The 12125-nt window shown below is 48.6% G+C and overlaps 1 protein-coding gene across 8 annotated transcripts in view; it reads right to left on the bottom strand.

Annotated features, from left to right (window-relative positions):
- The window catches only part of SCUBE3 (signal peptide, CUB domain and EGF like domain containing 3), a 39035-nt gene that overhangs the window by 17591 nt on the left and 9319 nt on the right, over positions 1-12125 (bottom strand). For 6 of the 8 annotated variants that reach the window (XM_011373514.2, XM_011373508.2, XM_011373513.2 and 3 more), the window contains 5 exons: positions 6072-6194; positions 4920-5045; positions 2113-2247; positions 1012-1137; positions 696-812 (listed from right to left, as the gene is read on the bottom strand). In XM_011373514.2, coding sequence (XP_011371816.1) covers positions 696-812; positions 1012-1137; positions 2113-2247; positions 4920-5045; positions 6072-6194 — 627 coding nt within the window. The remainder of the gene's footprint in view (positions 1-695; positions 813-1011; positions 1138-2112; positions 2248-4919; positions 5046-6071; positions 6195-12125) is intronic. The other 2 variants (XM_011373509.2, XM_011373511.2) reach the window with 1 other exon arrangement.

Genomic DNA, 12125 nt, shown 5'->3' with positions numbered 1-12125 from the left:
CCGCAAATCAGGACAAGAGGGATGGAAGGTTGGAGCTGGTGAGGAAGTGAGAGGGCCACAGGCAGAGCTGAGAAGGAGTACCTCTGGGATGTGAAGGAGAGAGAAGGAAATGGGGGGCTGAGGTGAGGGGAGTGGAAGAGGGGTTTGTAGGAGGAGAGTGAGGAGAGAAAGGATAAAGAGGAAAAAGATACCTGGAGTCAGGAAACCCCATTTGTCAGTTCAGGGCTGGCTGTTCCGGGAAAGAGCGCTCTGTCCCACCCTCAGTTCCAGGTGGGGACAGCCCGCCATGACAGCTCCCATCTCACCGCACCGACCAGCTAGGGCCTCCGGTCAGGCTTAACCCTGCACTGCCCCAGACCTCCTCCCCTCCGTCAGCCATAGCCTTGGTCAACAAGAACCACTGCTAATTATTCCCAGTTTGGCAGCACTTTGTCCTGGATAAAGAGGTTGGCGAGGCTCCGGGCGGTGAGGCAGTGGAACCAACAGGTGGGAAAGGAGAAGAGGGTCAGGTGAGCGTGTCAATCCCTCAGAGTTGTCCCGCACTAGACCTTGCATTGTTTGAATCTTCAACTCAGTCACCAATCATTTTGTGCCCAGCAGCTGGGCTCCACGTGCACCCCGCTGCCTTGGTTCCCAAGGGCCCCTGCCCCATCCCCACTCACAGTTGGACTGAGTTCTCCCCTGGCCTCACCCACCGATGCATGTCTTCCCGTCGGTATGGAGCACAAACTTGACATGGCAGCCGCACCGGGGGCCCTGCTCTGTGTCATCGCATGTGTGCTGGCAGCCACCGTTACCATAGTTGCACGTCACTGTGCAGAGAGGGCAGGAGGCCTGTCAGCTTGCTTCTCCCTGGGTACCACAGTTCTCCGTAACACAGTTACTGGCCCTTTTATCTGGTTGCCTCTCCCATGCTCCCTTTTCCTCCCACCTCTTGCCGTTGAGGCCCCACACCCCTCCCTTTGTCTCCCTGTCTCCCCATGTCTCCCACTGCCATCCCAAGTATCTCACATTTACAATCCCGTTGGTTCTTGGTGAGCTCGAAGCCAGGGCGGCATTCACAGGCAATCCCCCCTTTGGGTGTCTCCCGGCAAATGTGAGCACAGCCATGGTTCTTGTTCATGCAGTTCATTCCTTCTAAAAGGGAAGAGGTAGGGGGTGACTGCTCCGTACTTCTGGACGCCTAGAGGAAGAGGAACTAGAGCGGGTATATGGGGCCTAGGAAATCGGGAGAATTCCACCGAGGCTGCCATACAGAGAGACAGACTCTTCCCCTCACAGGCTCCCTGTCTTGCTCACAGAGCTGGGTGCTAATGAGCAGAGCTCAGAGTTGTTCTGAATGATGTATAGGTATCGATACCCTGTCCCCCCAAAACTTGCATGATCACCCTCCCCCTCAAACAACCAAAAGCTAGTATCTAATAGATGCCCAGCACTGTGTTAGGTTCTGGGTGGATTTAGGAAGGACGTATACATGAGATAAAATATGAGACATGATCTCATTCCTCAAAGAGCTTACAGCCAAACTGGGAAGATAACATAATGTGAGTGGGGAGTAATTAGTACAGATAATAACTATATGATTTTATTCAAAGAATATTTATTAAGCTCCCACTACATGCAGGGCAGTATATTAGGTTCTGGGGATACAAAGATGAATTGGACATAGTCCCTGCCCTCAGAAATGTCACAGTCTGGGGGAGAGAGCCACAGAAACAGAGAACATATACTCCACTATTTTTGCCTGACCCTCCCAATCCAATCCAAGGAATAAGGCATCGGGGAGGCTCTCTCAGATAACAGCAGCTTAGAGCTCAGTCTTTTACAGTTAATTAATATGTCCACCTCAGATCTGGACGCAGAGGATGCCCCATAGTAGCCCCAATCCCACACTGACTCTAACCTCAAATGAATTTACCCAGATTTTGCTCTAAGACAAACTGTCTGTCCATGGAGCCCTTAGGATGTGACTAGGTGGAGGGACAAGAGAAAGAGTTAGTGGGGTTGAGAACTGAGGGTGAGACCGAGGGGGTATTGAGGGAAAAGCTTCTGAGCAGATGGAGGGAGGAGCCTGGGAGCGCAGGGCTGGGCCCTCCCAGGTCATAGGCTGACCTTCTGGCCGCTGGATGCAGGTGTGCTGGTTGTCGCTAAGGAAGAAGCCTTCCCGGCAGTGGCACTCGTAGCTACCCATCATGTTGACACAGCTCTGCTGACAGCCACCATTGCCCTCGGCACACTCGTCCACATCTGTGCAGGACAGTGGATGCTGAGGCCGGGGGGTGCGGGCCAGGGTCCAGGTTGTGCCCTGAGACTTCAGCACCAAGGGCTGGGAGCAATCTTAAGAATCTAGAACACACACTTCCCCCACCTCTCCAACCCAACACCCAGCCTTAGGCCAGGCAGTGCTCACCCACTGATGAGCTCCTGTTCCACTGCTATGAAGAGGCCACCCTAAGAGGGCAGAGCTGGGGAGCTAAGCAGTGGGGAGGGGCCGTTTGAACATGGCTCGCTTAGGTGAAGACTGGCCCCCCTTTCCCTAACCTGTTCACATTGGGTCTGAGGGCAGAGGTGATCAGGAAAGAAGACAGAGCAAGAACAGAGATTAGACTGGGAGAGGAACTGGGGGCAGCTGGTTGTGATGAGCAGCCAGGGAATCAGAGAACCTGGGAAATGGCTCCTTGTGCAGGGAGAGCTATGGCCGTGGTGAGGAGGTCAGAGGGGCAGAGTGGACGAAGGCAGCAAGCCTCAACTCCTTGCGGGGCAGGGACCATTTCTGTGGACAGGCCACGGCCCTGTCCTTCCTCCCCTCCCTCCATGCCTGGGCTTGCTGCCATATTCCCTAGCCTTTCTCCTATTTTGGTTTAACAAAACAAAGTCTGGTATCTTGGCGGGGAGGGGTGGGGGTGAGAGCTGCCAGGTCACACACCCTCATCACCACCCAAAATCACCACCCCCAGGTCCCAGAGCCAAGCTCATCCTTGGGCTCCCACTTTAATGCCTTGACTCCATCTATATGCTACTTACTGCCCTCTCAAGTCTATAGCCCTTCTCAGTTTTCCTTGGCCCAGGAAGCATGAGGGAGACTGGTCCCCACATGGAGCAACTAGAATCTGGGTTCCTGAGCACTTCATCTGCCCACCTCTTCCCATCCTCTCTGCTGAGCCCTGAAACCCTGACCTTTCTCCTTCTGGCCAAGGGCCAAGGGCCAAGGGCTCCGAATCCAGCAGGCTCCTGCCTGGGAGAGGCACCTGTTAGGAAAGCCAAGGCGCTATACTTTCCTTCGCCTTGTTCTTGTCCCTACCCCTCTGTTGTCACACTCCTGACGTCCCCGTATTCCCGCTCTTGCCCCATCCCACAGTCCACCCGTCTTTGTTCCCTTCTATTCCAACCTTGTGACTCTGCTACTCTAGCCAAGTTCTTTCTTCTAATTCTTCTAATTCCAGGCCCACTGAAGGCATGGACGACTTACTCAGGGTTCGCCTAAAAGCCAAAGATAGGGTTGAGATTTTGAATTCTAACCTTAGGGTTAGGGCTAGATAGACCTTTGCAATCTCTGACCCCTTCCATACCTACTTGTTTTCTTATCCTTCAAGTTGGTTTTATAAGGAAACAAGACTTAATGAGAGTTGAGGGCCTAGGGAGGTGAAAGGCGACCAAAGAACTCAGAAGCTAATATTCACAGTCCTGTAGGTAACTCACTGTCCTGGTCCAAGTGTCACAATTTCTCTTTCTGAAGGAGTTCCCAAAGAGGCCCTCACAGGTGACTGGGCAGACAAGAAATGAGGTCCTTCTTTGGTAGCTACAGTGGTAAGTGAGGTGGCCGGGGCTGAGGGTAAGGGCCCAGCAGGGATCGGGGTTTAGAAGCCTGGGTTGGGAGTGAAAGCTTATAAGCTTGGTCCGAGGATGGAATGTGACTAGATTTAGAGGCTACCCTGTAGTAAGGAGGCTCTCCTAGGCCAATGGGACCTCAGATAATTCATCTGTTTAGTCAGGTGGGAGTGGGGAAGCAGCCTAGCCTGCTTTTCTGAGCATCATTTCTCTTGCTTCTCTTCCTTTCCTGTTCTTCTATTCTTCCAGTATCCTGTATCTGTTTTGGCACGAGAGAAAGAATTTGGGGAACAATGCCCAGGGTTCACACCTCAAATCCCTTTCTGCTATGGTCTTCAGTTTTTCTACTTGGGGAAGAATCTGATATGGTCCCCAAAATTTTCTAAATGATAGATACCAAAGTTGAGTTTAGTTCCCTAGAGATGCTTGTCTCGCTGATCCAGTTCCTGAGACAAAGGAGGTCAGGTCAGATAAAGGCCTCAGAAGAGAGGAGAGGGTGAGCCTGGAGATTGCAGGAAGAGCTGGGAGAAAACCAGCCTTTACAGTCAGAGGCTCCCCAGGGCATAGGGAAGCAGCAGCAGCAGCAGCAATAGCATCATCATCATCGAAGATATTCTTCTTGTTTATTGAGCATCCACTATGTGCTAAGGATTGTACAGAGCTCTTTACACATGTCTTTTCATGATAATTCACCCAGAAGCCCTTTGAATGTGATATTACCATCCCCATTTTAGAGATGAGGAGTTGAGATTCTCAGAGATTAGTCACTTTGCCCAAGGCCCGACGGCTAGTAAGTGGCAGAGCCAGGATCTGTCTGGAGCCAAATCCTCTTCCCACCATACTCCACCCGTATCTAACCCCACTACTGTCATCTCCTGGCCCTTGCCCTGGGAGCACTTTCTGGCAGCATCTTCTTAGGTGTTTTCAGCAACAGGCTTATCTCATCCTCAGTGCACAGTCTCAAAGAGAAGGCTGACCCCATTCTCTATTTTGTGGGAATACAGTCTCCTTGCCTGGGAAATGGAAAATGCTAAAAACACCTTCTTCCCCGCGAGGCTGCCTCCCACCCACATCTCCTGTCCCTTGCTCACCCAGACAGTTGTGTCCATCATGTGCCAGGTGGAATCCATCATAGCAGGTGCATCGGTAATTGCCAGGGATGTTGACACAGTCGTGCACACAACCTGCATTATCCTCTCGTTCACACTCATCCACATCTGTGGGCAAAGAGGAGCTGAAGCAGCTAGACCTACCTGCGTGCCCTTCACCATCCACCCCTTGGCTCAACTTTGTGGTGGTTTTTAAAAAAATATCTATCACCATGTGTGTGTGTTTGTGTGTGTGTGTGTGTTTGTGTGTGTGTGTGTGTGTGTGTTTACATAGTTACTTTCATAGCCTACAAACCATTATGTATTTTATTCCTTTCATCTAAACTTAAGTCATAAACATTTTCATGTTTCCACCCAGTCTTTCTAATTACTACTGTACATACTGTACATTCTATTGTGTTGCTATATCATAATTTGTTAATCCTTTTTTCTCTATTGTTAGGTTCCTTCTATTTATTTCACTATCATAAATAATGCATCAAAGAATATCTTCTCCCCTATATTGTTTCTTTGACTTTCCTTTGAATAAGTTTCTAAGAGTAAAATTCCTGGGTCAAAGGGTATAAATGCCTTTTAGGATTCCTGTTAAGTATGACAAAATCACTTTTCAATTTATAATGTCAGCAGGAATTAACAAGTACCCTGTCCACTGAAGTCTTATCAACACTGAAGGTCATAAATTTAAAACAACATCTCGAGACTGCTTTAATTTGCATTGCTTTAATTATGAGAGGAAGGTGTGTTCGTTTACAATATAAATTTTCCCTGGGATAAACTGTTCTCGTCCTTCGCGGGCATGGTATAGAGGTCTAAAGATGGAGGTTCCAACGTCAGGGAACTTCAGGCCTCGGTCTCATGATTCTGATCCCCCACCCAGTCCAGTTTGTCTGGCTGTGGACTGTTCCAACCAGGGCTTCAGCCAGCCTATATGGTGCCTTTGTACAAATTAGAAAATGGCTCCCTCTATGGAAAGACACAGTTCCACCCCACTCCCCTTACCCATCAACCTCCATCCCCATGCCAGTGAGGATTGCAGGCCTTCAGGTAATGCACAGTGTGGCCAACGGCAGGCCGCAGCACTGGTTTCCCCTTCTCAGGCAGGTCTGCCTTCTCCAGGTGCCCACCCGGCCTCACCTTTGCAGTGTTTACCATCCCCTGTGTAGCCAGACTTGCAGATGCACTTGTATGACCGTTGGGTGTTCTGGCAGATAGCATCGATGTGGCAGTTGTCGGTTCCCTCCACACACTCATCCACATCTGCCAGGGGCACAGAGAGTACATGAGACCCTCTGTTGGTGCCTCCTGAAGAGTGTCCTGAAGGTGGTTCCCCAGGGGCAAAATCCCTTCTCCTCTAAAATAAAGACAGTGACCCCTCCAGAAGCAGGTGCTTTCCCATACCCCTGTGATTTCAGGTGGCTAGCCTCTGTAATTTCAGGAATTCAGAAAGAACCTTCACTTCCCTCAAAAATACTTAATCCACAATGACAGCGAACATTCCATCATTTGAAATACTCTTTGATTTAAAAACAAATAAAAACTCTTGGACTGGACAGCAAACTTAACTTGATTAGAAATATTCAACCTAGTGTGGATTAGTTTACCTTTCTTAGGAGCAAGCTTAGAGGGAGAGGGAAGAGAAAAGGCATGGGGACAGTAGCCTCTGGGAAAGGGGCAGAGTCCAGCAGCCTTTGGTGATTAAAGGAGGAAGGGAGACAGGGCATCTGAGAAATTATCTGCCTCACAAGTCTGCTTGAGACCAGGCCTGCTTCCACTTGCCCACCATGGCGCCAAGAATCTTTAGAAGAAAGAAGCTCCATCCTGGAAGATTTCCTTGGCTCCTGTGCTGTCAACACCACGGGGACCAGGAACTGGCGGGGCCAGCACCAACAATCTGAAGTCTGATAAGTGCAGCCCTTGTGGCTCTCCCACTGACTAAGGCAGGCTCATCTATCCCGCCACCCTGAGCTCTTTCATCCAATGTCTGGTGCTCCACTCTCTCTTGGCCCTCGCTCTGACTGGAGGCGCCACTCACAAAGCTATGCTAAAGGATGAGGCCACCCAAGATCCAGCAAAAAGAGGATGGTTCAGAAAGGACATAGTAAAGAGAATCATTTATTGCTTTTGGGCAAAAAGACTCCAATTTCTGAGGCAATGTTAATGGTGTCCCTAAAGCTGAACCGAAATAAAGAAAAACGTTTCATTCAGCTGCCAATGCTTTGTAAGATGTTTGTGTAAGGTACTATATTGAAGGCTGTGAATGCTCCGAGGTGACTGAGCCCACCCAAAAGGAGAGACAAATAAGTAACATGAAGCAGGATGTGGTTAAGTGCCATGAAGCATTAGAGATGAGGTGAGTGGGTGCTTAACCCTGGCTGCACGTTAGAGAGCCACCCCCAGAAATTCAGGTCAACTAGTCTGGGCTGGGGCATGGCCATCAGTATTTTTCTAAAGCTCCTCAGGTGAATCTGGTATGTATCTGCGCTTGAGAACCTCAGTTAAAATGACGATCAGAGGAAAAGAGACTATTTCTAGCTGCGAATTGGGAAACCCAAGATAGTGTATGAGTAGCAATCTGCAAGTAAAAAAATCAAGACCCAACTTTGAAATGTGATCTGTGGACTTTAGAATTGCCTGGCTTTGTTAAAATGCAGATTCTTAGGCCTTATCACTGACCTATGGAATCCAAATCCTTAAGGTGCCTATTTTTTACTGAATGAATGGATGAGTGGACCAGTAATCATTCCAATTTATAGACACCCATAAGTCCTCGCTTGAAAAAGTTAACTCTCCTCAGTTTTCATATTTCGAGAAGTATTCTGGTGGGGTAGGATTGAGGAAGCTTCCTGGAGCTGAGAAGTGAAATTTGGAAGACTGCCCCCAAACACCCTGCCTCAGATCTTTTGGGGTTCTTTTCAGCTCTGCACTCTATACTTCAACTCTCTTGGACTCCTCTGCAGCAGTCCACAGTGGCCCCCGGATTCTAATTGCTATAATTCACACTTATTCTTCACCTCACTCAGGCCCTGAAGTCATGATGTCTGCCCGCTGGCCTACACTGGGAAGTCATCCCAAAGTGAGAGAATAGAGAAGGAACATGGAAGACTAGTTCAGAAGAGAGGGCAAGAGGACCTCTGCTGATAATAAGAGGCTGAGTGGAGAATCAGTTTGTCCAACCAATGAGGAGAAAATGGTACCAAGAAATGTACTATCTTAGAAAGAGGCTAGGCTCTTGAACCAGTCAGGCCCAGATTCAAGTCTAGATCTACCACTCTCTAGGGAGGTTTTTCTGATTCTCTTATTTCTTCCTCCTTAGAATGGACATGATCAGACCTCCTCATGAGAATCTGTTAACAACTGATGAGATAATTTGTGTAAAGTAGTAGAGTGTCTGGTAAATAGTAGGTCCCCCATATATGGAAGCTTGAGGTGGTAAGTATTAAATCACTGGTTCAAACAACAGATGCTCGAGGATTGTGCTGTGTAAGATGGTGGACACCGGGCACATGTGGCTATTTACATTTAAATTAATTTAAAATTCAGTTCCTCAGTTACAGTAGCCACCGGCAAGTTCTCAACAGCCCTCTGTAGCTAATGGCTATCATAGTGTTCAGCACAGATATGGAACATTTCCAACACCCAGGAAGTCCTATTGGACAGCGCTGCTCTAGGAGTTCTGAAAAAGGGATATGCCTGGGCCTGGGTGGAGGCAAAAAACTTCCCGAGGAATGGGGTTCAAGTTGGGTTTCGGAGGTTGGACAAAATGTTAGACAAAAGAGGAAAGAGGAAATATCTAGTGTGGTTAAATGTGTAAAGAAAGACAGGGCACCCGGAGTTGGTCCTTATTCTGTGTCCCCATATTTAAACATGCCCTCCACAGTGGGGAAAAATATTTTTTAACAACTAATTCCAAACTTGAAATGGCTTGAGGTTTAGTTTTATATGTTCTTGTGGGGTCCCTGGAAGAGGAAGGACTGGATAATCACCCCCTTCCCTGGGGTAACCCTTGGGAGTCTTTGAGGAAGGCACGGGGCATTGGACAATCCCAGTGACTGATCATCATCCTGTTCATCCCGCTTGGAACTCTCTTCTTCTGTGTCCCTCCATCCTTTCCCCAGCAACCAGCAAGGTGACCTGGAAACTCATCTGGAAGCTTCTTCTCTAGGCCTTCTCAGAGGTAGACGTCTGTCTGCAGAGGCTGGTGCTTGACTAGGGTCTGCATCCGGCTCTCTGGGCTCCCCAGCTCTGGCCTTTGCCTCTAATTCAGTGCCCACCTGTACTAGGGTGGACCCTGAGGCTAACTGCAACAAGCCCAAGCTTCCTGGCAGAGGCTTTAGATTCTTCCAGCAACTGTGCTTTCCCTGCCATTTTACCCGTCTCCCTCATCTCTCTGCTCGCAATGCTTATCCTTCTCCAGCAGGGTCTTTCTGCTCTGGAAGACTTTATCTCCTCTCTGTTCCCTCTATGACAACTAACCATTCTATCCCTTTTGACACATTCACACACATCTCATTCTTCACATTTAAGATGCAGTCCTCTTTTCTCTTCTTGGCCACGCTGAGCCCAGCTTCTCCAATCTGGCTCAAAACTGTCTTCCCCAGAGCTCTTCCTGGTAAGCCCTATTCCTCATGAGTCTCTGGTCCTAGGGGACTCAGTTTGCCTCAGCTCACTTATAGCTATGGCCGAGTTGCTCTGCTAAGGCTTTAAAGCCATCCTGTGTGGTATGTTCTACTTTCCTCACTGAGGAAGGGACCCTTCAACTATTTGGAAGGAATCTTTCAAAGCAGAACAGGCCTAAAACAGAGCTCTGGAATAGGGCCCCAAATTATATCCAGCATCTCCTCCTTTTGCCAGTTCGTTCTTTCAGAGCTCCCTCCCACCACATCTGCCCACCCACAATTTGTCCGTACAGGGATCCTGTCAACACCCACGGGCACAGTCTCATCTTAGCACATTCTCTCAGGGTATAGTAAACACCTGTACCCTTAACATTAACAAACCAGTTGATGCTGTTGGGCACGGACTGCTTTAGACCAGCAGTTCTCAATACTGGCTGCACACTGAGATTCCCTGGGGACATTTTAAAAAGTGCGACTGTCCAGGCACTTTGCTCGACCAGCTGTATCAAGATTTCTAAGGTGAGGCTGGGCTGCTGTTCTGTCTTCCTTTTCCCAACTCAGGTAATGTGAATAGACTCGTTGCTCAAGCTGGGAAGAGACTGGGGCAGCGACATGCCAGAGTGTTTGACAAAAGGGGTTCTGGAGTGATATAGTGTCAGTTCAAATGCCACCTCTACCCACGGCTGTGTAGTCCTGGTCCTGGACTGCCATGAGCATCAAATGAGTTAAGACTTATCAAATACTTAGCACAGCAGTGCAGGCATTTAGTAAGTGCTCAATAAAGGTTCACTATTTTTAGTTCTAACTTTCTACCCAGTATCCTTTCCGAATCCCTCTCTTCCCCGCTTCCTCTTATCGAAGCCCCATTTCAAGGCCTGGTGTGGGGAAATGCAGCACCAGGGGAGCATATGATGGTACAGGAAATCTGCAGGGATTTCCTTAAAGTTACATGCTCCATTGCCTACTCCACCCCATTGCTGGGAACTGCCCGAAGAGGAGGGTGAAGTGGGTTAGGAACCAAAAAAGTGCACTCCATAATCTATCTGACAGTCTCTGTGAAGACTCTTCTTTTGTGGCCCTACCTAGCCCCTGGCACTAGGCTGAATTGGGGGAGAGTGGTGGCTGCAGAGATACTATGGATGAGCCAAGACCTCCCTGCCTCGCCCTCTCCTGGCATGAATGCACAGGTCTGTAACTGTAGCAGCTTTTCCCCATGCCATCCTACGTTTCTTCTGGATTTGCTTCAGTGCCTAGCAGAACGCTCCAAAAACTCTGCTAAATGTAGGGAGGTAAGGTGGAATGGGCTGGGGAATATGAGTTAGAGGGCTGACCAGAGAGGGTGGATTATGATAACATAGGCAGTCCTAAGATTCTCGTCTGAGGATAGGAAAGTGTATCCCAAAAGAGAAGCAGGAGGATCCCTAAGGAAACACTTCATCATTTCAAAATTTTTCCCAGGTCCGGCTCAGGAATAACAACAAAGGGAAATGAGCAGGAATGCAGATTGCACATAAGCAGATACCGTAGGCAGAGTCTTCCACCTTTACATTACCACAGGCAGTTACCTAACCACCTACAGGGGTGGGAGCAGTTATGGGCAAATTTGCTGGGCCCAATGAGGTCTAAAGCAGCCTGCCTGCTGTCCTAATGCACCCACATGCCTGTGACACCCTTTTTGCCCCAGCCAGGTTAGTCCAGGATGTTTGGTGCGCCTACCTCACTCTCTTCTTGTTCCATGTTTTAAAATCTCGCCCATCATTGAGGACCCAATTCAGGTGCCACTGCTGGGAAGCTACCAATGGCTGTTCCAGCCTTCTCTGATCTACTCTTTCTCTTAACTCCTAAGGCTTTTACTGTCAGGTTCTCTGATCACCTGACCAATTACTATCTTGTAATGCCTCTTATATGCTGCCTTGTATCATTGTTTAACTTTTAGCTTATGTGTATTATCTTCCTACTGAAACTGTAAGCTCCCTGAGGCCATGGCTTCTGAGTCTTTGAAACCTACACAGCAGGTAGAATAGAGTTAAGCATATTCATCCAACCATTCAACGAACAGTTACTGAGCATTTACAACATGCCAAGCACTGTGCTAGGTGATGGGCGTTCAGCAGTGAATAAGACTGACTAATATATTGAAGGCATTTAGTATATATTTGTTGGATGGATGGATGGGCTGGTGAGTGAATGGTTGAGGTCTGTATTTGTGGCATTCTCTCTGCTCTAGGTTACCAGAGAGAAAAAGCTTGCTTTTTTCTTGTGACCCCACAACTGTTCTAGGTAGAGGAAGTTTAGTCTTAAGTTAAGGGTAGGGAGACAGGAAACTCTGAGAAGGGAGGATACCTGCTTAAAGGCACCCATTTGGTGATGCTGAGTCCAGAAGAGACTGGGACCAATAAATCTAGGATAAGATTCCTAGGGAATCCTATGGAATGCACAGGATCTCAGGGTCTTCATATGTTACTCGCGGTTGTTCAGGCACTTCTTCTGAGCATCCTTGTCAGATAGATGTTCCCCAGCTTCAGTGCTAACACCTGATGACAGGACACCAGGGGCCCCTTGAGACTAGTGT

Source organism: Pteropus vampyrus, unplaced genomic scaffold (genome assembly GCF_000151845.1).
Source record: "Pteropus vampyrus isolate Shadow unplaced genomic scaffold, Pvam_2.0 Scaffold225, whole genome shotgun sequence".
Taxonomy (NCBI): Eukaryota; Metazoa; Chordata; class Mammalia; order Chiroptera; family Pteropodidae; genus Pteropus; species Pteropus vampyrus.
This window is presented reverse-complemented; position numbering and strand designations above follow the sequence as displayed.